General features: G+C 47.2%; 1 protein-coding gene across 1 annotated transcript in view; it reads right to left on the reverse strand.

Moving 5' to 3' along the window:
- The window catches only part of LOC135915105 (solute carrier family 13 member 2-like), a 151,021-nt gene that overhangs the window by 60,652 nt on the left and 62,462 nt on the right, over window positions 1–27,907 (reverse strand). The window contains exon 12 of the mRNA XM_065448100.2: window positions 4,121–4,216. Coding sequence (XP_065304172.2) covers window positions 4,121–4,216 — 96 coding nt within the window. The remainder of the gene's footprint in view (window positions 1–4,120; window positions 4,217–27,907) is intronic.

Genomic DNA, 27,907 nt, shown 5'->3' on the forward strand with positions numbered 1-27,907 from the left:
TCACTGACTCAGTGCGCGAAATAGAACCTGTTTCTAAGCCGCATGCGCGGGGCAATGGGGGCGCAACTTCAAGTTCATCATAGCTGAAAACCGTTAAGAAAGACGGAAAAGATGTATCGCTGCTCTTTACAAATGCACGGAGCATTCTTAACAAACGTGTCGCGTTATCATCAGCCATAGATTCATGCACTGCTGATATAGTTGTTATAACTGAGACCTGGCTCTCTGCTAAGATAAAGGACTCCGACATATTTCACTGTGAAAAGAATTACAATATATACCGCTGGGACCGTGACGTCCGATCTGGGGGCGGTGTACTTATTGCTGTTAGGGACATGTTCGCATCCTCAGCTGTTGCAGTCGTATCGTCTTTGGAACTTGTTTCTGTAAGTGTATCTATTGCAAATCGTGAATTTATTTTCTGTGCATTGTACCGTCGTCCAGCTGCCTCATCTTCTTTTTGTAACGATTTATATGATGTCCTTAACAGCCTTTATAATTAGGTTTCCCAATTCACCTCTGTTTATTTTAGGCGACTTCAACTTTCCCACAATACTATGGAACAATGATTCCTCTACCGTAAAAAATGTCTCATCCGAATGTATGCAATTCCTTAATCTTTGTGCTGACTTTAACCTTACTCAACTCGTTCATAAGCCGACTCGTACAACCGCAACAACTTCCAGTATTCTCGACCTACTATTTACTACAATTCCAGAGTTAGTTTCTGACTTAACTTACCTCCCAGGATTAAGTGACCATTCATTGATTCACTTTACCTTAAAAACACGACACAGAAATGAGAAAAAATATAAAATAATACGGGACTATAACAGAGCTGATACAAGTTCAATAATAGCTGAGTTAGAACTGTTTACAGAAGGCTATGTCAGCAACTTTGACAAAAATTCCATAGAAGAAAACTGGACCATGTATAAAGAAAAGATTCTACATCTCGTTGAACGATATATTCTGAAAAAGAAAATCATCTACAATTCCCGGTCACCATGGTTCAACTCTTCGTTAAAGCGCCTATCAAATAAAAAGAAAAGAATGTTCCGTCGCGCCAAGCGAACTAACAATACTGATCATTGGGCAGCACATCAGCGAGTTCACAAAGAATATACTGGTGCGATTCAGTGCGTAAAAGATTCTTTTCTTAACAACACCCTGCCATCGGTACTTCGAACAAACCCTCGCAAATTTTGGAGCATTGTCAGTGGTTCAACAACACGACTCATACAGTTATCTGATAGCGATGACACTATCCTTCCTCTTAGCCAGTCTTGCACAGCCTTAAACAACGCATTTGTTTCCGTCTTCAGTACAGCTTCTCCTGCATCATTACCCCGTTCACCTGACCAAAACTTTCCCCCTATGGACCCCATTGTTATAGATTGGGTTGGCGTTACGAAGCTCATTGACAATCTGAAGATATCCTCTTCCGCTGGTGTTGACCTACTCAACTCAAAGATGCTAAAGATAACCATAGTGTACTCAGCAATCATACTCTCAAAACTTTTTGAACAATCATTACGGTGTTCCACATTACCCAGCGACTGGAAGGTGGGGAAGGTGGTACCTATCTTCAAATCGGGTAATGCTCATTCAGCAGATAACTATCGTCCGATCTCGCTGACTAGCATACCATGCAAAATGATAGAACACATCATACATTCACAGCTAATTGAATTTTTGGAGAACAATTCTTTTTTTAATAATTCTCAACATGGATTTAGGAAAATGCTTTCGTGTGAGACCCAACTACTAACGTTTACTAATGATCTGTTTATAGCTACTGACCTCGGTTTCGATATAGACTGCATTTTTCTCGATTTCGCAAAGGCATTTGACTCAGTACCTCATGACTTACTCCTCTTCAAGCTTAGTAAACTTAATATCGACACTAGCGTATTTAACTGGATTAAAGACTTTCTTTCAAACCGTACTCAATATGTAACTGCTAACAATTATTCTTCTGCTCTTTCTCCTGTTACGTCCGGCGTACCACAGGGGTCTGTACTGGGCCCTCTGTTGTTTCTTGTATATATAAATGATCTTCCTGACAGTATAGTTTTTTCATCAATTAAGCTTTTTGCAGATGACTGCGTAATTTACAACAAAATAACAAATTTATCTGATTCACTAAATATGCAAAAAGATCTCGATCAATTATCTCTATGGTGTGACAAATGGCTTATGCAATTAAACGTTAATAAATGTAAAACCATGAGAATAACCCGGCGCCCTCACAGTACAAACCACAGCTATTTCCTTCAAGGAGCCCCCCTGAATGCCGTTAACTCCTACAAATACCTTGGCATTAACATTACTAACGACCTATCCTGGAACATGCACGTTGATTACGTAACCTGCAATGCTAACCGCACTCTTGGCTACCTGCGTCGAAACTTTTCCAAAGCGCCATCTTGCTTAAAATTAATTCTTTATAAAACTTTAGTCCGTCCAAAACTAGAATATGCATCCAGCATCTGGGACCCCAGTCAATCCATACTAATCGCTTCCCTGGAATCTGTTCAGAATCGCGCAGCCCGGTTTATTCTGTCAAATTATTCCCGCTACGCTTCTGTATCCACAATGAAGAACACACTAAACCTGCCTGATCTGTCTTTACGTCGCAAATTTCTTCGTCTCTGCCTCTTTCACAAAATCTATCATCAAAATGAAGTGTTGAAAGGCTGTCTTTTTCTTCAACCGACGCACATTTCCTCGCGTGTGGACCACAAGTTCAAGGTTGGTGTGCCATTTTGCCGAACCAACTTATATAATTATTCTTTCAGTCCAAAAACCAGTGCAGAATGGAACCACCTTCCTGCATCCATCGCTGACATCATTGACACTAAGTTGAGAAGTGCCATTGAAAGTTACTTATTTTGTTAACTTGTATTTTCACAAATTGAATTATTGCACACTTGTATATGTATTACCCACTCCTTTCTGTAATGCCCTCGGGCTCTGAAAGTATTTGTAATAAATAAATAAATAAATAAACACAGCACGCACAAAGGCATGAGCCGTCTACAGATTGCTTTCAGGACACGGCGTGCGCGACCGCGCGAAGTACGCAGCTGTTGGCGGAATGGAAGCCGCCACTCCATCCCTCCCGCGCAGCCTTCCCGCTTTCCTCCCTTTCACAGGCGAGAATGAGCCGCGAGCGTCAGTTCCCTTTGCGCCTGGCGTGAAATACGCAGCTGCTGCCGGAGCACAACGCCCCCCCCCCCCCCCCCGTTCCCCCGCTCTGTTTCATTCTCCCACGGCTTTTCGCGCTACGGAAGACGGTGCGTTTGCTGTATACGCTTTCCTCGCTGGCGCGCGCCAGATTTGGGTTCCGATCGCCGGATCCCCTTGCGTGCTTTCACTCGCACATGCGGCACATGGTACGCGGCAACGCTGTCACCACCCTCAGACTTTATACGGCACATCACGGCGATGCCGACGGCAAAAATGCACCTGGAGCACCCATATAACTGATATCGAAATAAAACGATGAAGCGAAGTGATGATGAAGTCATGAAGATGAAGTGAAGTGACGAAGCGATGAAGCGTGTGCTGCTGACAAGCGAGTTGTGCGCACGCGCGTTATAAGCAGACTCGCGTTCCTGTTGACCCGCTGTGTTCAAGTACTCGTGTGAGTGGAATGGACAGGAAATAAGCGACACGCTATCATTATCTATCATTGCGCTGGGATCTGACTAAGGCCGACAGTCTCCGTCAGCCTCATCTCGTGCACAGTCGAGGTGCGATGCCTAGAACGCTACACTCGCCATTGCTGTCGGACCTGGTAGCCTATATACTGGTAGACGTGAACCCAGCAAAAGTTGGCCTGCTTGCTGCGCCAGGCCAACGTGGGTAGCGCCATCGTGTACTTAAAGAGCTTCCGAGGCATTTAAGCCCAATGCTAAACCTTGCTGTCGATGTCAATGCTTCGCCCGGCGGGTGAAATGGCGAATTTATAAAGAACATGTTCTGTTGAAAATTTTAGCGCTTTCTACATTGTCAAGTTGATGCGTTCATCGACGCTGATTCAATATAACGTTCCATTTCAATAATTGCACAATTATTGCAATGTTGGAAATAGTTTGTACAGTGGGCAACTTACTTATCGATGAGGTCCTCCTGCAGATTGTAAACGAAGGGATAGGATCGCCGCAACACCCAACAGAAGAACACGACCACGGAAGCCACCTGCCAGTTACTGCGGAAGCAAGTGAAGGCACCCTTAAGTACTGGCACAGAGTTCACATAAAGATCGAAAATAGCATATGCCATCCCAGTTCTCTTTGAGTCCACGAAACTACAGGTTACAATAAGTCCATGTGGCAATTATCGAATTTGACTGTGTATATTGAGCGAAATCTTTGGAACTGTCTTGAGCATATTCTAGTGAAGGCCTTGTGTGCAATAAATAAAATGTTACAGAGGGCACGAAATTATGCGCGAAACTAGAACAACGGTTTAAAGTGTCCCTGAAAGAATAGATCGTGTGTGTGTGTTTCGAGAGAGTAGAGAATAAAAAGAAAATAGCCTGTGGCAGATAGAACTGTTTTAATACTTCAGCTGGATTATTCAAAGAGGAGGATTACTTGCACGAGAAATTGAAATGCATAATTCAATATTAAAAAACTCAGTAATTAAGTTTCTAACTAGTTACTTTACGGCACATATTGTAATGCACGAATTGCAGACCTTGAGCTGCGAGACAGATTCAGTTTGAACGAATTCGCAGACACACATCTGGCTCGAGATATGCACTGTAAAACATGCGGTAAAGATGCATTGTTTTCCCATTTACTTTTTTAAGAAAACGCCGTTGTATGCATTGAAGCACAGTAATAAGTGGGACGCTATGTGTTTTGTCACCCGCTTTGGGAATGAAAATCTTAAAACTGGTGTCGTCCTCGGACTGCGTTTCAAGAGGATGCGTCTTGCAAACTCAGTGAGCGGCTACAATTCCTAAATTGGAATATGTGTCGTGAAGTAACTAGGTAGACATTGAATGGTTGTAATGTGCTTTATTAGTCGAGTTATAAATTTATTTTCTCGTGCAAGCAATGTCTGCCTCTTCGCGTAAGGCATTGAAATGTGTCGAACTGAGCTATCTGCCACGAGAAGAGTGGAAACCGAGAAGCGAGATTTTTATTAGTCATATCATAAGGAGTCAGCAAACAATCAGACGGAGGACAGCCTAGGGGAGATTATCGGCAGTTCTTAAATGAATTAAAGAAATGCCAAATAAATGAAAGTGAAAGCGGAAGAAAAAAACAACAGGTTGCAAGGGGAATACGAACCCTCGTCTTCGCATTACGCGTGCGATGCTCGTACCAAGTGAGCTACCGCGGCTATCCTATCCTGTTATCCTATCCACTTTCTAGGATATTTACGTTTATCTACTGAATCTAACTAGGGCAGCTAATATCAATGAACGATTAATCGATTAAATGTATCCAGCAAGCGAATAATCTTCATCATTGTCCACCTTCCATTTAATCGACTTAATCGATTAGACATGTTCGATTAATCGTTTTCTGAAGTTTCACAGGAATGGCGCGAAAATTTCTAAATGGTACTAAAATTGCGGAGCACGAGCAGTGACAGTGCGGCTATGGTACAGCAATCTGTCGACTCGTCTTTTGCGAGTCCCGAGTGATGCCGAGCCTAGCGCTTCCCTCTCTTCCCCCTACACCGCACACGCGACCAAGCGGCCCCATGCCGGAGGCTACAAATGTCCTAAAGGCGTGCTATAGCAACCCAGTCGTTGATCGTCGTGCCACTCCCAGTCCACTAAGGACGTGGCACAGCACTCGAACCGGTTTGGAGCAAGTATTTGACACAGCGATGGAGTTAACGTCGATTCCACCAGATCTACAGCTTCTGAGCGTCTCTTCTCGCATGCTGGTTGTCTGGCCACTCAAAGAAGGTGTCGGTTTCATCCATTCATTCCAGTCAATTGACATTCTTTCGCTCTGTAGAAAAGAGCATGTGGCTTGAAATCCTAAACGAGTAACTTTTTTTTCGCGTGTGTATATTGCAGTTTCTTGCATGTTTTATTTGGACTTGATCATTTAGTTTTGTTTTTGTCATTTTTCTTGGTTCTTGTTCAACTATACTGCACAGCGATTTACTAGTGCCATGTATCTTGTTTAATTCTGCTCTTGTAACACATATTGTTTATGTTTTCAGAGGCCACTAGCGCGAACTTTACTTAGTCTTTAACAAATTAAAGATTATTCACTATCAAACTTTATACACTTGTACTTCTAACTTGATTCCACTTCTCAAACATTAAGATAGGATTCTACAAAAGTAGGTAACTGTGTTTTAGTCTATTTAAAGTGCCGAGCGAAATTTCAGTTGATAACTTAAATTGATGAAAAACTCTGCATCTAAAGCGATTATTCGATTAAAGACTAAAATGATGAATGAATATCCATTAACCGAATAAGAAAATTACTCGACCAACTCTAAAACTAACCCTGGCAGTATATAACTGTTACAAATGGGATGGGTCTAATTAGAAGATGATAGGCGGTTACCGTAGAGCAAGGGACAGGATGGTCATCCCCGGCCAACAGGCAGCGACCCTCGCGCACCCCTCTACCTTCCCTCCCTTCGGCTGCGCCGTGCAGCGTGACAGCTTCTCCGGGGACTGACGAAGCGCTCCGAGCGGGTTGCATCGCCCGATGGTGGTACAGTTTGAGCCGGGCGACGTACACGACTTGCGTTTTACGTGACTGTCCGTTGTGCGAAGTCATTCTTGCGATGAAGTACGTCACGTCACTCAAGCGTTTCCGTATGACGTATGGGCCGGTGTATCGGGACATAAATTTTGTGTACATCCCCTTTTTCCCCGCAGGCATCCAAAGCGAAACAAAGTCCCTAGGAGCTAATGCGACGAGGATATGTCGAGCGTCATAATGAGCCTTGGCACAATCGTGAGAGGAGAGAGTCCTGAGGGGGGCCAGTCGACGGGCATCATCGGCACGACATAAAGTCTATTGAAGAGTCCTTATGTGAGGATCAGGGGAGGATGGCGTGGAAGAAGCTTTGGGGATTGCGAGTATGGATAAGAACGAAAGACTCATAACATGTGACTTCATGCTTGGCAGTATTGTAAGCGTGCGTAACAAATGGTAAAATAGAATCCCAATTTTTGTGATTTGTGGAGACATACATGGCAAGCATGTTGGTCAGGGTAGGATTCGTGCGATCAGTGAGGCCGTTTGTTTGCCGGTGGTAAGGGGTCGAGTGCCGGTAATCACATCTACAAAGACGTAGTAGTTCTTTCACAACGTCCGTAGTAAACTGCCATCCACGATCACTAATCGTAACGCGTGGAGCACCGTTACGGAGAGTAAAAGAGTACAGCAGGAAAGATGAAACGTCAGCTGCCGTAGCCGAAGCGAGCGCCGCCGTCTCATTATACCGGGTAAAATAGCCCGCACACACAATAATCCAGCGATGTCCGGTAGTAGACTTAGGGAAGGGACCCAGCAAGTCAACACCAGCTTTTTTAACTGGCAAGGTCAGCGACTTAACTGCAAGGAACCCGCAGGAGGCATCATTAACTGCTTATGGCGTTGGCATATTGCACAGCTGGAAACATACTGCTTCGCCGTCTTCCCGAGCTGGGGCCAATAGAAACTTTGGTGCTCTAGGTGGAGCGCCAAGGTGGCCTGACGTGATGTCATCGTGCACGGCGTGAAGGATCATAGATCTCAATGTCTGGGAACCACGAGGAGATGTGGAGCGCCTTACAGCAGAATAATTCGCCTTGTATAATAAACTGTCAACAATAACCAAAGGTGAGCTCCATGCTAATGACCCGGAGAATTTCCTGATGCCACCACCTTCAAGCGTGAGCAACAGCACGACTCTTCCATTACACCTATTCTTGACGCCAAGAATAGGTGTAATGGAAAAGTCGTGCTGTTGCTCACGCTTGAAGGTGGTGGCATCAGAATACTCTTCGGGCATGGTAAGGAGGTATTCATCTAAGTCATCGTGCGCATCTCGCATGGTAGGCGACGGAAGGCGAGATAAATATAACTCTTGTATGCGATAGAAAAGCCGTATTCGTGAAGCTGAATGACCACCGAGCTAATCGGCTAGATGGATCGCGTAGTCCTACTAATCAGCAATGTAAATGGTGGTCTATCACTATCGTGAAGCGGCGGGCGTACAAGTATGAGCGAAACTTGGGGCGGGAGAAGACTACCGCGAGGTATTCCAATTTGGTTAGGGTATAATTCCCCTCAGCCTTGGTGAGAGTACGGCTATGAATTGTAGCCAGTGAGGTAGCAAGATGTATTCACTTTGTACGAGAGAAGAACGAGCAGCACGCATTGCTTCGAGAAAGATGACGACGACGAGTTGTTCGAAGCCAAGGGGTCTATGTTGCCTATGTTGCCTCAGCTGTGTGACCTCTCGCTGCGATGCTCTACTTTCCGAGGGTTTAGTCAAACCAGAACGCCTCTTGACATTTGGAGGAGGTGCTGGGCCGTTTAAGAACCCCGAACTCCGCAGCCGGGCGCTCCCTACCGTTTCTGCCATGCCTCAGGACGCCGCGCAGCTCATACTGGTTCGTTACAGAGCAATACAAGACAAGGGCACAAGAAGCTATAAAAGCGACGACACGGCGCTGACTCTCAACTGATATTTTATTGAAGATATGTATGACAGATATACAGGCGCCAGTTTAAAACCATGTCATGCACGAGGCACAGAGATGCATCGAGGCAACTGTGACAATCTGACGCATAATGAAAATTGACGTAGGTAACGCGATTCCTTATCATGAGGAGTGATAGGCGGTTCGCTGATACACGCTTTGTCCCTAATCTTTATATTGTGAGCCTCGGTCATTTCCCTTGTCAATTGGCTTGCGTGTTTAAAAATGACACTAGTTTTTTTTAAATCGGTGCGACAGCCGCACGACTTGCAATGCTCCGGGAGATGAAGTGGCGCAACCCCTTGAAGAGATAGCTCATGCTCACGAAGTCGAACATTCACACACTGCTTCGTTTGTCCCACGTATTCTCTACCGCAAGATAATGGAATGGTATACACAACTTGCTTAGCACAAGTGATGTACCTGTTCACATGTTTGAAAGTGCATTTTCCCTTCACTTGCTTATCCTTCAGCAAATTATAAACTAACGGGCATATGCGACCTATCTTATGTTTCGAAGAAAAACGAACGTCAATAACTGATATCCCTCCGTTCTCTTCCACCCTTGTGTCCGTTCCCTGTGCTGTTTTCTATGATTCCAGTTCTTTACACACCGTCTAAACTTGTTGCACGCCGTCATCCCTTCTTGCTTCCCTTTGCCCTCCCTTTTCGCCAGGGTTCCAGCACACTTTACGTTTCGAATCCGTTTTCGTGTCCATCAAGCTTACATCATGGTGAGTGCCTCAGTTTCGCTGACGAATTCGGCACGTGGTCGGTCTACGATGCACCTGATGACTCGACTCCTCTTCAGATTGACGCCATGGCTCTTCCTGGCTGCGTCGGCGAATGAATGTGGTCGAACGTTTGCCCCGTCTGTTGATCGCAACCTCACTCCGAGTAAGCATGCGCAGATCGTCGACCTCCTTAACCGATTTCCGACTTCTTTCAACCTCCAACAAGAATGTTTAGGACATACCTCCATAGTAGTTCATCACATCGACAACGGCTGCCATGCGCCTCTACATCAATGTCCATAACGTGTATCCGCAATGGAGCACCGTGTCATCGATGAGCATATAGAAGACATGCTTCAACGCGGCATGATACAGCCATAACACGGTCCCTGGGCATCTCCGGTAGCGCTGGTCAAAAAGGAAGATGGCACAATTCGTTTTTGTGTGGATTATCGACGACTCAACAAGATAACTCGGAAAGATGTCCATCCTCTTCCCCATATCGACGACGCACTGGACTGCCTCCAACGCGCTGAATTCTTTTCGTCTTTAGACTTACGATCCGGTTATTGGCAAGTCCCGCTGGTTGAGGCCGATGGCCCGAAAACGGCATTCGTTACGCCTGACGGCTTTATGAATTTACCATAATGCTCTTTGGCTTGTGTAATGCACCTGCTACGTTTGAAATAATGATGGATAACATCCTCCGGAGCTTCAAGTGGAAGACATGCCTTCGTTATGTTGATACCAGTGTTATATTTTCCCCAGACTTCTCTTCTCACCTGCTGCGACTCAAACGCACGCTCACTTACCTCGCCGATGCTGGACTACAGCTCACCTTAAAGTGTCGCTTCGCCGGCCAGCTAGCCTTCCTTGACGACGTTGTTTCGAAAGATGGTGTGCTTCCAGATCCAACCAAACTCCAAGCCGTCGACGAATTCCCACGATCAAAAACCTCAAAAGAACTCCGCAGTTTCATCGAATTATGTTCATACTTTCATCGTTTCACACGCAACTTCGCCACCATAATAGCGCCTTTGACGCAGCTTCTCTCGGGTAACCACGACCTCTTGGACTGGCTGCCCGTTTGTGATGCCGCTTTCACGACGCTGGGTTGTAGTCTAACCTCACCCCCATCCTCCAACATTTCGACCCAAGCGCACCGACAGAAATACACACGGATGCCAGTGGCATCGGCATTGGCGCTGTTCTTGCACAACAATGACTGGCTTTGATGAATACGTCGTTGCCTTCGCTAGCCGCGCACACACGAAGGCGGAATGAATTAATGAAGTGTTATTTAGTGGCGCAAGGGCGAGGCATGGCCAAAGAGCGCCATGCCAGTGTTAGTGACTTCACAGTGGAGCGAGGAGTTCTGTGAAGTTGATGTGACGTGGCTAAAAAAGGTACCTAAAATAGTCGCTGTAAAGTCCGTAAGATCTACGTGTAATAAGATTATGGCCATGACCGATGACGTGTACCATGAGCCTTAAAGTGCACTGCGAAAAAATGATACGATATACAAAATATTGTCAGATGCAAAAATTGCCTAGAGCACTACTGCCTCTAGGGCATGGAGGTTTGTGCTATACAAAACTACTATCACAGCGGCATCCTCTGAAGAGAGCAAGCGCTACGATTGTATCGGGCTCATAACAAATAAGAAAACATCTTTCAGGAAATCTAGGACTGTGTTGGTAACAAAAAAAAGGTTCTGGGCCGAGATATATTACAGAACGCAGAGGAATGCACTGCCGGTATGGTACAGCGAAAATGTCTCTTTCTCGAAGATTCGGCTTACCGGCACTCCCTACATGAGGACGTGGAGGACGGTCGGCCTCTCTCCGCGTCTACCACAGGTTGGAGATTCATTTCCAGTAAGTAGAAAATTACGGGTGCCAAATCTGTGTCCTATTCTGAGGTGACAGAATAGGACATCTGTTCGGCGTGATTTTTTGCGAAGGGCCAGAAACCTAATTGTGGCTTTATCACGTGCAACTTATTATGTGTTACCGAGTCCCACAAGCATTGCCAGTGGTGTCACAGTTTCCTTCGTAAGAAAGCACTCGGAACTGTGGCAGGGAAATCAGCGGTATGATTAACAGCTTGCGATGCAATTGACGTGGCCATATGTTCCGCCCGTATACTAGCACGTATACTAGCACATACCTACCCTGAGTGCGGTGATTCAGCCAACTTAGAACGCAAGCTCTGGCGCTGCCCCTCGTTACGAGGCACAGATCAAGCAGACCGGTCAAGATGGCATGCCTCACTGCGAAGCCCCGACTACGGGGACCAAATCTGGGCCGTCCAGAGAGCCCAGGATGCGGATGGTGGGCTCGGCCCACCCGTCCCATTGTGGGAGCGGCCCGCTGCGTGATAATCGCGTTTATCAGGACTGCCAATAAAGTCTTTCCATCCATCCATCTGTTCCGCCAGAACATTACCCTCTATGTACCTATGGCCAGGCACACAGCATATAATGAGAGGCTGGTTAGATATATATTGTCACGCTCTAACACAAGAATAAGTGACAGTAGGATCAGCCAGATGAAAAATGCCAAGCACTGAGCGATGGTTCTCCAGCTGGCGCGGGATCTTCGACTTCGTCGTCTTCTTCGCCGTTTTGCTGGGCACGCAATGCTGAATGTTCGCTGGCTCAAAACACCAGGTGGCATTATTCCCCCTCCCTATGAAGCATCGACTCGATGCTCAAACACAAGACGTACACGAAAGGTACGCGCATTAGGTAGGACATAAAAAAAAGGGAAACGCGCTAGCACACATACGGGCATGCACACGAAAGAAAAAAAATGGGTTCTGTCGGCGGGAGCAAAAAAAGAAAAGAAAAATCACTTCGCAGTTCTTTGGAGGACGACGCGACGACAGCAAAAAACAAGAGTTTGTTTCACCAGTAGACTTAACATCACCGTGCAAAATACGGCTTGAGGCGGACGACATGTACAGTCTCTGCGCGTGGTAAACGGCGCTTGGGCGATGGTAGGTCTCCGTCTGGAATCACTTCATAGTTCACGTCGCTTACACGCCTTAGTACTGTGTATGGTCCAAAGTACTTGCTCAGGAGTTTCTCGCTGAGGCCTCGCCGTCTAATGGGGGTCCAAACCCAAACTTGGTCACCAGGCTCATAGGTAACTTGTCGATGGTGAAGATTGTACCTTATGGCATCTGTACACTGCTGCTGTCTTATGTGGACACGGGCCAGTTGACGTGCTTCCTCGGCACGCTGAACGTACTCCTCGACGCCAGGAGCTAACTGGTCGAGCTGATCAATGTCGTCATACGGAATCATGGCGTCTAGCATAGTTTGAACATCTCGACCATAAACGAGGCGAAACGGCGTAAATCGTGTAGTTTCCTGTGTGGCAGTGTTGTACGCAAACGTTACGTACGGCAGGATTTCGTCCCACGTTTTGTGCTGCACATCGACGTACATAGAGAGCATGTCTGCCAGTGTTTTGTTTAGTCTTTCTGTCAAGCCGTTAGTCTGAGGGTGGTATGCAGTGGTCTTTCGATGAGTCGTGTAACGCAACTTCAAGATGTCGTCCAGAAGCTTCGCCGTAAATGCCGTCCCTCGGTCAGTGATGATGAATGATGGTGCGCCATGCCGAAGCACAATGTGGTGCATAAAGAACTGGGCAACTTCCGATGCTGTCCCGCGTGGTAGTGCCTTCGTCTCAGCGTAACGCGTCAAGTAATCAGTTGCGACAATGATCCACTTATTGCCGGAGGAAGACAAGGGAAATGGTCCAAGAAGGTCCATTCCAACTTGAGCAAACGGCGTACGCGGAGGGTCGATGGGTCGTAGAAGGCCTGCAGGCTTGAAGGGTGGTGACTTTCGGCGCTGGCATTCACGGCATCCTTTCACGTAGCGTTTGACGCAAGCAGTCAGGCCAGGCCAGTAGTACATTTGCCGTACCCTGCCCAGAGTCCTTCAGTAACCCAAGTGACCAGATGTCGGCTCGTCGTGGCAGGCTAATAGGATGTCGTCGCGAAGGGCTTGAGGAACTACTAGAAGATGTGGCTTGTCGCCGGCACCTGTGTTTCTTTTGTATAGGACGCCCTCTCGAAGGCAAAATGACGACAACCGTCGCGAAAGTGGGCGAGGAATGGGCGCGATGCCGCCTTCTAAGTGATCAATGATGGGCCTTAACTCAGCGTCCGATCGTTGTTTAGCGAGTAGGTCCGGTCTGCTGAGGGCTCCCAGGAAGGCGCTGTCGTCTTCCTCGTCAGGATTCTGAGATGCAACAGGTGCTCGTGATAGCGTGTCAGCATCTTCATGTTTCCTACCAGACTTGTATACGATGGTGATGTCAAACTCCTGGAGTCGCAGACTCCAACGTGCCAATCGTCCAGAAGGGTCTCGGAGGTTGGTCAACCAGCACAAAGCGTGATGATCGGTCACCACTTTAAATGGCCGCCCGTAGAGATACGGCCTAAACTTTGTAGTAGCCCAAATAACCGCAAGGCACTCCTTCTCTGTGGTGGAATAATTTGACTCTGCCCGTGACAGAGTGCGGCTCGCGTAGGCGATAACTCGTTCAGTTCCGTCTTGCCGTTGCACCAGGATAGCTCCGAGACCGATATTGCTGGCGTCAGTGCGTACTTCTGTGTCAGCATCCTCATCAAAATGACCGAGCACGGGAGGAGAAGACAATCGACGTTGTAGCTCCGCAAAGGCAGTCTGTTGTTCATCAGTCCAGAGGAATGGTACGTCGTCAGGTGTAAGGCGAAATAGCGGCTCTGCAATCTTCGAAAAATTTTCAATGAAGCGCCGATAGTAGGCACACAAGCCCAAAAACCGTCGGACACTTTTCTTGTCGGTTGGAGTGGGGAAAGCAGCTACGGCATCAGTCTTCTCGGGATCGGGCCGAAGACCTGCCGCGCTCACGACGTGACCAAGGAACTTCAGTTCCTCGTAACCGAAATGGCATTTCTCTGGCTTGAGTGTAAGGTCAGCCGATCGAATGGCTTCGAGTACATTCCGAAGCCGTCGAAGGTGCTCGTCAAAAGTCTCCGAGAAGATAACGACATCATCGAGATAGACGAGGCAGCTTTTCCATTTGAGGTCAGCGAGAACTGTATCCATCATTCGCTGGAATGTGGCTGGCGCGGAACAGAGGCCGAAAGGGAGTACTCTAAATTCGTAAAGGCCGTCCGGAGTCACAAACGCGGTTTTCTCACGGTCCCGCTCATCTACTTCAATTTGCCAGTAGCCACTTTTCAGATCGATAGAGGAGAAATACTTCGCGCGCCTCAATCTATCCAGAGAATCGTCGACACGAGGCAACGGGTACACGTCTTTCTTTGTGACGTTGTTTAGCTTCCGGTAGTCAACACAAAACCGAAGCGTGCCGTCTTTCTTTTTAACGAGAACGACTGGCGATGACCAGGGACTGCATGAAGGCTGTATTACGCCGTCTTGAAGCATTTCCTTCACCTGCGTTTGAATGGCATGTCGTTCGGTCGGGGAAACACGATAAGGCAGTTGCCGTATGGGGGACACGTCGTCATAGGTGATGATACGGTGTTTCGTAATCGACGTTTGACGTATCTTCGACGACCGTGCAAAGCAAGAGTGGAACTGGAGCAACAGCTCACGGAGGTGTTGTTTGTTCTCTTCAGGAAGCGTAGGACTAATGTCGACGTTGCGTATAGATGGTTCAGCATTGTCGATTGCCTCGGAAACAAAACACTCCGTGACGTCAGCGATCGGGTCGGCGTAGGCGATGACAGTACCGGGGAAAAGGTGCCGGTGTTCGTAGCTGAAGTTCGTGACAAGAACCTCACAGTGGCCATCATGGAGATCAATAAGGCTTCTTGCTACGCAAACACCTTGACAAAGCAGCAGAGAGCGATTGCTTTCTACGACCGCTTCACCGTGTAAGAGTCTGTCACATGCCACCTGAACCACGACACTTGCACGTGGTGGTAACAGGACAGCGTCATCGACGACACGAAGAGGTGCTCGAGGGTGGATGGTGTTGGTCGTCGCTGCCGCGCTCTTTGTCGAGAAAGTGACGAGGCGTTGGCGAATGTCGATGATAGCTCCGTGCTCCCGGAGAAAGTCCATGCCGATGATTAGGTCTCGAGAACACTGAGGGAGAATGCTTAAGCTGGCAACAAACGTAGAGCCGCGAATCTGTATTCTTGCCGTGCACATGCCGAGTGGGGTGACGATGTGCCCGCCAGCTGTACGAACTGGCGCTTGATTCCAAGGCGTTGTCACTTTCTTCAGAAGGGTGGCCAGTTTTTCGCTGATTATAGAATAATCCGCTCCAGTGTCCACTAAAGCAGTCAATTCGCGACCGTCGAGGAGTACAGGAATGTCCAAGGAAATTCTTTTTCTGTAATCAGCAGGTACCGTCGTCGTCGATGTATCGTCGGTCCGCGTACGCGTCAGTAGGGGTCCTTGAGCACGTCCAGACTGAGCGGCCTCGCCCCCGAAGGTCGCTGTGGTTAGTTTTCCCGGCGCGGGCTGGGCGACCGACCCCGCACCACACTCGAATACGTACGGCGAGTCGGAGAAAACCGCCGCGGCGAAGGGGAGCGTGACTGGTGTCGAGTTGATGGGGATCCGCACTGTTGGGCAACGTATTGTTCAATTTCAGGAGGACGCTGGCCGAACCTAGGTCGCGGCGAGTTTGCTGAAAATCCGCGTAGTCCGAGCTCGCGATAGGAGCACTGTCGGTAGACGTGCCCAGCTTCGCCACAGTGAAAGCAAAGGGGACGGCGATCAGGTGCCCGCCACACGTCTGATTTCCTTGGGGCCTGTCGGTGGTCCTGGTAAAACGAGGCCGCTTGGACGGGCTGTAGCATGGCCGGGCACGCGGTGCGAAGCGGGGAGGGAGCTGGGGCAGGTTGCCTCAAAGCTTGCGCATACGACATGCGGGAGCTGTCAGTGCTTAGTGGTCGAGCTTCGGTGTTGAAGGGTGGTTCTCTTAGCGCTTGCTGGACTTCGTCACGGAGAACGCTGGACAAGGAGTTGAGCGTCGGCTGTGAGGGTACCGACAGCTTCTGGAGTTCTTCGCGGATGACGGAACGAATGAGCTCTCGAAAGAAATCGACGTGGCCCCCGAGAGCTCCGAAGAAGTCCGTAGGTGAGGCAGCGTTCACTTGGCGTTCGTAGGATGGTGCCCGCTGCCGAAGCGTCTGTTCAATGGTGACGGCCTCGGAAAGAAATTCTGACACTGTTTTGGGAGGACTGCGCACGAGACCGCCGAACAGCTGCTCTTTCACTCCGCGCATCAGGTACCGCACCTTCTTTTCTTCCGACATGCTGGGGTCGGCTCGGCGAAAGAGACGCGTCATGTCCTCGACATACATTGCGACACCTTCGTTCGGCATTTGTATACGGGACTGAAGATCACGCTCAGCTCGCTCCCGGCGATCAGGGCTCGCGTACGTCTCAAGAATCCGGTGTTTGAATTCTGCCCATGAATTTAGGGCATCTGCACGGTTCTCGTACCAAACACGTGCACCATCGTTAAGGCTGAAATATACGTTTTTCAGTTTCTCTGCGTCATCCCACTTGTTGAACGCGGCAACACGTTCATAGTGGACCAGCCAGTCTTCAACATCCTCATGTATGGCGCCGTGGAAGGGATTTGGCGTTCGCGGATTCAGCAGCGTACAATGAATCGGCGTTGGGCCTTCCATACCTGTTGGCGTGGTCGGAGCTGCCATTTTCTCTGGGAGGAGTCCAAACTCAGGGGCTTGTCCACGGATCCTTCTGCTGGCGCGGTGTACAGGCGTAACCACCGGTACAGGGCTGGAGCTCCTACTGCTCGGAGGGGTGTGGTGCATAGATTAAATTACCCCGCACCTCCACCAGTTTGTCACGCTCTAACACAAGAATAAGTGACAGTAGGATCAGCCAGAGATGAAAAATGCCAAGCACTGAGCGATGGTTCTCCAGCTGGCGCGGGATCTTCGACTTCGTCGTCTTCTTCGCCGTTTTGCTGGGCACGCAATGCTGAATGTTCGCTGGCTCAAAACACCAGGTGGCAATATGCTTTACACAGGAAGGAATAGAGCTCAATGAGTATGGGATTTTTGTGCTACAGAGGGACTTCAAAGCCTTCACGACGCTAAGGGAGTCTGAATATATAGCTGCTTTTTGGAGTTTTGATTTCCTTATGTGCTTCACAGCCGAGAATAGTGCATAGGCTTCAGCCGTAAAGACCCTTGTTTCCGGATGCAGTACATCGGATTCCGAGAACGATGGACCAACGGCTGCATAGGACACCCCGGCCTGTGATTTTAATGCGTCTGTTCAGAACTCTGTGCAGGAGTGCTTGTACTGGATTTCCAGGAAATGCATTCGGAATTCGAGCTCTGGGGCGTACTTTGTAACTTCTAGAAAAGATATATCGCATTCTATCAGCTGTCACCCCCAAGGTGGTAGCTGCTTAGCTGGAGGCATTAAACAATGTTCGAGACGTGGGACGTCCATTTCAACGCAAAGCTCCCTGACACGCCGCGAAAAAGGCTGTCTTACAGAGGGACGTTTCAAAATAATGTCGAAGATGTAATATTGTTAACAGTATTAGAACACGAATGTTGATGATTGGAACGTACTTTCAGACAATATGTTGGGCTAATGTATGTTCTCTGCAGATTGAGTGACCACTCAGTTGATTCTAGATATAAACGTTCAATAGGACTTCTGAAAGCGCCAGTAGCCAGGCGGATACCTATATATGGTAGACGGGATCTAGTATCTTTAGCGCGCTCGGGGTGCCAGAGTGATAGATCCTGGTACCACAGTCCAACCGTGATTAAATGAAGCTCTTGTAAAATTTCATTAAACACTTGCTGTCGCTGCACCGTGTTGTGTGGGATAACATTTTCATTAAGTTCATTGTTTTTTAGCATTTCACCTTGAGATATTTTATATGTGGAATAAAAGTTAGTTTAGAGCCAAGTAAAATGCCTAAAAGCTTATGCTCTTTATTCACAGGTATGCGTTGCGCATACATTTCGATATTGGGATCTGCAATGGGCCCTTTCTTCTTTGTGAAAAGTACGCAAGAACTTTCGTTGGGGTTCACTTGAAATCCGTTCTCGTGTTCCCGTTTGGACAGTTTGTTCAAGCGGGGTACTTGTCTCTTACGTACTTCAATGTTGCAGGGTTTGAAACCTATTTGTGTGTCGTCTACGTAGACGGAAGGAGAAACAGCTGGCGGTAATGAAGCACGAAGCGTGTTCATCTTCATGATAAAGAGCGTGCAGTTAAGCAGGGAACATTAGTGTCTTAAATGGTCGCGGCAATACGTTGCCGATCTTCACGTGGAAGGTACGGTTGGGTAAATACCTTTCTAATATGTTTAACATATTCCCACGGATGCCTATTCCCGACAAGTTTCGCAAGATCCCGTAACGCCACGTTGTGTCATACGCCTTCTCCATATTGAAACGTGTACTTGTTCTTTATCGGGTGACCACCTCTCTCCGCAGTGGTAGCAGAGCGGGCGGTTGTCAGGAGCACGCCAGACGTCTGTTTTCCTTGGGCAGTTTCGCTGGACAAACGGGTGGGCGAGCTGGCACCGGCGGCGGCGGACGGCGGACTACGTCATTTCAGCTCTTTGGCGCGGCCGCGGAGTGTTACTTGGACGGCAGGTGATGGCGGCGTATCGCTTCAGGCTGGGCCTGTGGCGATTCCGGTGGCGCTTCGGGAAGTTCCAGTGACCGCAGGATTTCTCCTCTCACGACGTCATCGATCGAGGCAACTTGAAGCTGAAATCTTGGGAACATCCTCTGACGACCGCTCTGAGGGTCTCGCGTAGGTAGTCGGTGCCCAATGAGTGAAATTCAGCGTAGTTAGCTGGACTTGCGTGCCGGCTGAATTGCCGGTTCCGCATTTCTAGAGTTTTCTCGATGCTGTGGATTCCCTAAGAAACTATTCGACGGTCTTCGGTGGGTTTCGTATCATTCGTGCGAAAAATTCTTGCTTTACACCATGCATGAGTAGATGAACTTTCTTCTCCTCGGACGTTTCCGGGTCGGCGTGGCGGAACGAACGGCTCATTTCTTCAGTAAAGATGGCAACGTTCTCGTTAGGTAGCTGCACTCGGGCTTCTAGCATACTATCGGCCCTTTCCTTGCGCACGACGCACGTAAAGGCCCGCAGGAAGCCGCTACGGAATAGGTCGCATGTTGTCAAGGTCGACTCCCAGTTCTCAAACCACCATCGGGCGGCGTCTTCTAAGGCGAAGTATACGTGCCGCAGCTTGTCGTCGGAGTCCCAGTTGTTGAATGTCGCGAGTCGTTCCTAGGTCTCCAGCCATTATTTCGGGTCTTCAGTCGCTGATCCACGGAAGTTTGGTGGGCCCCAAGTTTGTTGCAGGAGAATGGGGGACGCTTGGGCAGCCATTGGGGTTGTCTTGGCCACGATCTTCTTGGTCGTCTCAGGTAGAAATCCGTGCTCACGGGGCAGCTTTTGCAGTCGGTTGCTTGTTCGATGATCCGGGACGACGTTGGTTTCGTCTTTGCTGTCCGAGCTTCGATCATGGCTTATCGGGGGTGTCCGGTACATGAACGAACAAGCACCTCCACCAGATGTCACGTGGCAGTGACGGTGATGAAAGCAGAAAAACTGTGGATGGCGAAACTAGCGTTTTAGTGGGCGAACCTGTGCCCTGAAAAGTAATTTACACTCAAAGCACAACAATATCGGCGAACACAGTCGGCGATCGTCGAAAACCTGATTAGCGGGTGAAGCGCGTCGGCTCCCATACATCAGTCATCGAAGGTTCCAGAGTAATCGCGGGTGCCCGCATGTTTTCCAGAAAGCTCTACACCATTCGCGCTGCGCACACATGAAATCAGATCACAAGGTTCGTAGACAACAGACAGCGGACAGAGCCATCAACAGCATTCTTGGAAACCTCCGATACATGCAGGCGCGTCCTACACTGTGCGACTTTTGTTAGGCGGTGAAACGTGGTGACCCGATAAAGAACAAGTACACTTGTCAATACCGAGAAATACAGCTGAGAGCTGTTTATGTCCGAGCGCATCACGGACATTAAAAAAATTAAATTATGAGACTTTACGTGCCAAAACCACCTTCTGATGATGAGGCACGCCGTAGCGGAGGACTCCAAAAATTTCGACCACCTGGGCTTCCTTAACGTGCACCTAAATCTAAGTACACGGATGTTTTCGCATTTCGCCCCCATCGAAACGCGGCCGCCGTGGCCGGGATTCAAACCCGCGACCTCGTGCTCAGCAGCCCAATACCATAGCCACTGAGCAACCACGGCGGGTCCGGACACTTCCCTCAATGCGCTGTAGGAGTTGAAGATGGACTTCGGGATGAAAAAACTTGGGAGGGTTTATTTTACATTATTTACAGTGAGACGTCAATGAACAGTCGTACAGTCATTACGCGCCGGCAGCATCTCGGACGCTGTGGCTCGCGGCAAGAAGTTCGAGAGAGGTGAATCCGGGAATGCTCTACGAATCCTGGAATGCTCCGCGGCTCCCGGTCGGCGTCTTTTAAACCCTTCGAGGTCTGGAAGACGCGCCATGTTCGGCCAATGGGAGAGTCCGCTCAGATGACGCCATTTTCGGCCAATCGTAGGCGCCCGATCGGTGGTGTCACACCCGGCGGCTCCCTGTGGTTTTGCCTTGCTGACGTACGATGCTGACTTACGCACTGTCACAAAGGCGGACGGGGGGGGGGGGCGACGCTTGGGCCCGAAGTGTCCGAGGGCCCCCTACTCCCGGCGGTATGGCCTCGCTGGCTTGCAAATGCCCTCTTCAAAGGCGGCCGGTGCGACGCTGCCAGGCCTTCCCGGTACATCACAGCCGTCTGGCTTCGGGACTCACGTTACCTAGAACAGTGCCGGGCTATCCCCGCGCTTTCTGGAAGAGTCAAGCATTGAATAGCTCCACCGGCGGCGTACGAAGTAGGGGCCTTCAACTTGTTTGCACGTGCGCTACTCTGGAATGTGCTTTCCGTGTTTCTGCGCTCCTTACTTAACAGTGGCGCGATTCGATGTGGTCTCCAGACCTCGAAGTAGGCTCGGGAAACAGCCCCATATCTAACAGCGCACAATATGATCAGTTGTGAACCGCCCTACTCTGAAGCCATACTGGTAGGGATCAAGCATATTGTGCTGTTCAGGGAAATGTATGAGTCGACGATTAATAAATTTTTTCAAAAAGCTTACACAGACAACTTGTGAGAGCTATAGGTAGATAACTTGCCGCCAAGGAAGGGTCTTTATTTAGCTTCAAGACGGAAATAGCAATAGCTTCTTTTCACGAAGATGGAAGGTATCGGGCGGCCTGCAGATAGAGTTGAAAAGTCCCAAAAGTGTCATCTGTGTGCCGACGTGTAGGTTTTTAATTATGCCATATTTGATTCTGTCAGCTCCCGGTGCAGAACTTTTATATGCGCTCAAGGCAGCTCGCAGCTATGCAAAATTAAAAGGATGGTTGTATGGTTCATTCGGATGACATTTGCAATCCAGTGACTTAAGTTCATCTACTTGTTTATCAACATTTAAGAAGTGATTTTGTGTGATGTGTGGAGCTTGATACATGCTCGAAATGTCTGCTCAGAGCGTTGGCCTGGTCTTCCGAAGTAATCTCTTGATTGTCAACTAAGGACAAAGGGTGGATATGCTAGCCCTTTAGCTTTCTTAGGCCATTCTATACATTAGACGCTTGAGTGTAGGATATTATGGCCGGGAGAAACCTTTCCCAGCTAGCCCCCCTTGCCTGTCTCCGCGTGTGCCTTCCTTGTGGTTTTACCAGTTTAAATTATATAAGATTTTTTGCAGTCGGGGAGCGACGCAGTAAAGACCACGCTTTGTTTTGTATCGTTCGTGCCAGTCTGCACTGCTCATTCTACCAGGGGACTCGTCTTTTAGATGAGTGACCCTGTGTTTTCGGAGTGAATTTTTCAGCTTTGTCGAGTATAAACAAGTAAAATACGCTACTGCTTCATCTATGCTAAAATCAGTGATAAGATGTCGTGATAAGTGGATTCCTTAAAATGATTCCATTCAGCGGAGGCTAGTTTCCACCAAGGGGCATTACAGGGAAGTGGTCACTTCCATAAGGATTTTTCCATTGCAAGTCAGGGAAAATTGAAACAGAGCCAATCGGCAGGTGTATTGATGAATATGAATTATGATGAAGATTATAACAGGTTGGCTCCTTTTTGAAGAGGCACGCATGAACCGGAGCTTACAAGAGCATTTTTAATGAAACGACCTATGGCGTCGCGTCGTGAGCCTCCCTACAACATTGGGCATTAAAATCGTCTACGAACTTGTAGGGGTCCGGAAGCTGATAAATAAGGTTACAAAATCGCTTTTTCCTAGATTATAATTTGGTGGTATGTATATGGAACATGCAGGGATGAAATTAGTTTAAAAATTTCAGTACCTTTCCACTCAGTGAAGCAGGTTGACCAACGAAGTTTTGTATGTGAGCCCCTTAATGCGAACTGCACCTCCTGCGCGACTCAGCCCGGCATTGCACTATCTTCGGGATTGGTCCAAGTATGGGGAGTTTCTTGCTTACGACATGAAAATTTCCTTGGACAGTAGAGGTGTACAGCTTCGCTGTAATAATCGCCCCAACTGACACTGCGTCAAGGGGCGTCTGAAGGGGCGACGTGATGACAAGCTACAGACTTGTCGACTACTAATGCTACACCGCCGGAGGAGGCATTCGCCTCGTTGCGGTCTTTACGATAGATGATGTACCGACGAAGCAAGTTTGCGTGTGTGGGTTTTAGATGTATCTCTTGAACACGCAGCAACTTCGGATTATGCATGTGTAGGAGTTCTGCAATGTCTGCTAGGTTATGAAGAAGTCCTTTAATACTCCATTGTAGTATTTCTGTGTCCATAATGAGAAATGTGTTTTGTGTTGTGTGGTTAAGAGATGAGGATTAGCTCACGGGCCCCTTCCAGGTACCGTGACGTGAGGTTTGTCTTTCTTGGAGCGATCGCGAGAGTCTGCCCGCTCCTTAGGTGCTGGTGGCGCCGTCTGGCTGGTGGTTATTTCTATCGCCTCTTGCGAGGCGCTGGACACGCGCTCTTCCGAGCGCCGCGTTTGACGTGAAAGCCTCGACACGCCGGACGAGACATTTGAGGTCACCAGTCCGGAGGTCGATGGTGCCTTCTGCCGGGGTGGCGGAAGAGCACGAGCTGTAGCCGCGGAGGGGGGGGGGAAGCGAGGGGGGGGCGCAGATGGCGTCACCGCGGGCTCGCTGCGTGTGGGCCGGACAGCCGCCGGAAGCCGTTGTGTCGGCGCCTCCTCACGCTTCACATCGGCAAAGCTGTTCTCGGGCATGTGTGAAACCCACCTGCGTGTCTCCGTAAATCATATGTTCCCTTTTAATTTGATTGTTAGCATTAAAGTGAAGCTTTCTTTGCCTCTTCCTTCGAATTTCCCACTGCTGGTGCTGCTGCTGTGGCTGCTGCTGTCAGGCACACCATGTCGGAGGGGGAAGGGGGTGAGTCAGAGCGTGTGTATACTTGTCAGGGGTGAGTTAGAGAGGAAAGGCGGCGCTATAAACTCGTTTTCAGCCCACCGCGTCAAATGTGCACAATGCCCTCTGGAGCTCGTTGGCCGTCGCCGCATCAGCCTCTTGACAGCTGTAATTTTTTTGAATGAATGATGTTTTTTATTCTTAATAGACAAGATATAGTACAAGGCAGTATTATACAGGAGGAGGTCCCGAGGTCAAAGACTGCAATGGGACCTTCTGTACAGCGTATAAGTAAAAATATAAACAACAACAGTTGCAACAAATAGCGTAAAATATTCAAAAGATAACAAACCTAGTATTGTTTTAGGTTTGGCAATACTAAAAAAATCAGCAGCAGACATGCTAGTGAAAAGTATAATAATTATTAATACACTCGACTAATTACAGAACTATAACACCATTTTGAAAGTAAATGGATAATGAGACCTAACCAAATGAACTTTAATTTGTGTTGCGTAGCTAAATGTACATTTGGAGGGGAAAATATACTTGTCTAAGTGGTTGCAGATGATAAAATGTGGTCTTTTAGTTGTCGTTTAAATTGAAATGATTTGCATGACTTGATAGTAGGAGGTAGCGTGTTCCAGAAGGAAACGGACCAAAAATGGACACTCTGCTTAGCCTAATTTGTGCGAACCATGGGAAGAATAAAGTTATTGTGTAGTGCAAATCGCGTAAGATTAGTATTCATTAGACAAGACTGAGGTATCAGACTGTTGCGGTAAGCGTTATTTAGTTGTCGATATAAAAACGTACCAAGACTAAAGTTAATGAGCTCGTCCACAGTAAGAATATTATAGTTATGTAATAAGTATTTGGAATTGAAATGGTTGGGACTAAATGTAATTATTCTAACAGCCTGGTTTTGTAGTACTTGTAATGATTGTAAGTGGGTACGATACGTATTGCCCAGCATGCAATGCAATATTTTATATGTGAAGAGATAAATGAGTAGTATAAAAAGAGTAGTGTTTCCTGGTTAAACACATACCAAGCTTTTAAGAGTGTCCCTATTCCATATGTTGCCCTCCGCCTAACCTTGGCTATGTGTTGATGAAATTTAAGGTTAGAATCAAGCTCTACACCCAAGTAGTTACAGGAAGTACTACGTGGGATAAGATTATTGCCAAGGTAGAGCGAAGGAATGAATGCGGATGAGCGTTGGTGGGACGTGAATAAAACAAATTTAGTTTTAGACGAGTTTATATTGAGCTGGTTAATATTGCACCAATTTAACACGTTGTTTAAGTCAGTATTAAGTTTAGAAACTTGGTTCCGTACACAAATGTCAGAGTTAATGATAGTTGTGTCGTCTGCATAAAGAATGTAGTTAGAAGAAAGCAGGCAATTAGGCAGATCGTTAACATATATTAAAAACAAGAGTGGGCCAAGTATGGATCCCTGAGGTACACCCATGTTTGTTGTCATTGATTTAGAAATAACACCATTAACTCTAACTTTTTGTGTTCTATCTTTTAAGTAATCTTGTATCAAAGTTAATGCAGGACCTGTTATTCCAATAGATTAAAGTTTAAAGGATAAAATGTGGTGGTTAATTTTATCATATGCTTTAGTTAGATCCACGAACACTGATCCAGCATACATGCCCTTATCGATTGCCATCTTTAATTGTTCAGTTAGGGCGATAAGAGCAAGTTCGATTGAATAGCCCTTGAGGAAGCCGAATTGGAGTGGTGAAAGAATACTAAATTTAGATATGTAATTAGTTAGGCGCTTTTCTACCAGCCGTTCAATAACCTTGCTAAAGAAGGGTAGAATGGAAATGGGCCTATAATTAGTAATCAAGGCACGGTCACCCTTTTTAAACACATGAGTAATTCTACCTTGTTTTAGTTCTTGTGGGAAGGTTCCAGTCTTAAATAATAGGTTAATAGTACTTGCGACAACATCTGAGATGAAGTGGGCAATTAGCTTGATGTGATTTGAATGCATATTATCAAGACCTGCACTTGTTGTTTTTACATTTCTTATAGTGTTTTCTATTTCCTGTGGTGTGGTTGGAAAAAGAAAGAATGAGTGAGCTAGGCGTCGCAATAAATTGTTATATTGCGTTAGTGTATGCGAGTCGCTACTAAAGAAAAATTCTGCAAAAGCATCAGCAATATCTTGAGGAAGTGTAAGCTGTGTCATTATGAATAATTTCCTTGAAATTAGCGCGATTGTTTCGCCTATTTAAAGAATCATTTACTATCGTCCATTTCTTACTACTGCCGCTTCCGCATTCTAATATTTTTTTTCGTAATAAAGTTTTTTAGCTTTTTTAGTTCGATAGCAAGAAAGTTGGAAAATTTTTTGTACCTCTTGGTCAAATTGCTGTTAAATGGCCGTAATCTTGTTTTCTTGTACAGATTGTCTTTTTTCCGCATCGAGGCTAGAAGCTTATCTGACAGCCAAGGATTCTGTGGTGATGCAAACTTCTTTTTGCATTTCAATTTGTGGGTGTGGCAGTCAAAATAGGATTTTAGTACCGATATAAAGAACGAGAAGGCCGTTTGTGGATCTTTCATATGTGTTATAGAAGACCAATCAACTTGGCTTAGTGAATCAATGAAATCTTCTTTGTTAAGTACCATCTTTGTGTAAGTGGCTTTGGCAGAGCCTTCATTATTCTGAAAGCGTAAAAATATCGGGTAGTGATCAGTTAGATTTTGTAACAGGACGCCTGCGTCTGGTGGAGACCGCAAATTGGAAAGCGCATGATCGATTATTGTACCATGTGTATAGTTAGTGCACCGCGTAGGTACTTTTATTAAGCATTCGTAACCGAAGCTATTGATACAATTTGAATATTGTAAGGCGTATGCAGACGAGCTGTCTGCGAGGTTAATGTTAATATCGCCTATAATTATAACGTTTTTATTCTCGTCTGCAAGGATATTTAGCACGTCATGAAGCGAGGCGCAGAAATCATTCATAGGCGAAGGCGAGCGATATACGCAACCTATTATTAGATTTTTGTTGTCCGCATTAATAAAGTCACGTTTAAATTCGACCCACACTGATTCACAGTCACGTACCCCGAGAAGAAGGTCGTGCCTTCTTTTGTACGTAACATAGGGAGCGGCACCGCCATGACAGCTATATGGACGATTTGAGTATTCTGCTTCATAGTTAGGAAAGCAAAACAGGTTCTTGTCGTGGTCACTTAGCCAAGTTTCCGAGATTCCAATTATTGAGCATGAGAATTGAAGCGTCGCAATCAGATTTGAAAAGTCATCATCCTGTCTGCGTATGCTTCGTGCGTTAAAATGAATGATGGATTTTTGATTATTGGACATATAATTATGTAGCTCGTTAGTTGTAAAATATGATGACGTTGTGAATTTGTGTGGTGATGCGATTTGTCAAAGGCGAAGGTAGCTAAGTGATCACAGAAAGGTCTGCCTCCGTGACGATCCGAAAAAACGCGGCTGCCAGTTGTTTTGCGAGCCTTTATTTGGCAGTTGTCAGTCCATAGGAATTGCCATTTCCTAGATCTCTTTAGTGTTAAGGCCTTAGAAAAGAGGGCCTTATTTTCAGGTGTTAGGTGGTCATTTACATACAGCGGCGTTTCCTTGCTTGCCGATAAGCCAATGTCACCTAGAGTTAGCCGCGCTTTCTTTGCTTTTGTCACGAAGTCGGACTGTTTTGTTCGCGAGATAAAATGGGCGATGATGGTTTTGTTGTAGTTAGATTGGGTAGGCATACGGTGAACCAAGTCGAGATCATCTGGTGATACTGGGCCACCAGTTTTGTCGCCAATAATTTGCATTACCACCAGGCAGTCTTCTTGTGTACAAGTAACACCTTTCACCTCGACGTTGTTTAGCCTCGGGTGCTGTTCTAGATCGCTTACTTTTTTTGTGCCCATACTGTTGCTAGCTTTCAGAGCGTTATTTTCAGCTACCAGAGTAGCCGTTTCATCCTTCATTTCCTCTACCAGATTGC

This window comes from Dermacentor albipictus, chromosome 4, assembly GCF_038994185.2.
Source record: "Dermacentor albipictus isolate Rhodes 1998 colony chromosome 4, USDA_Dalb.pri_finalv2, whole genome shotgun sequence".
Classification (NCBI taxonomy): Eukaryota; Metazoa; Arthropoda; class Arachnida; order Ixodida; family Ixodidae; genus Dermacentor; species Dermacentor albipictus.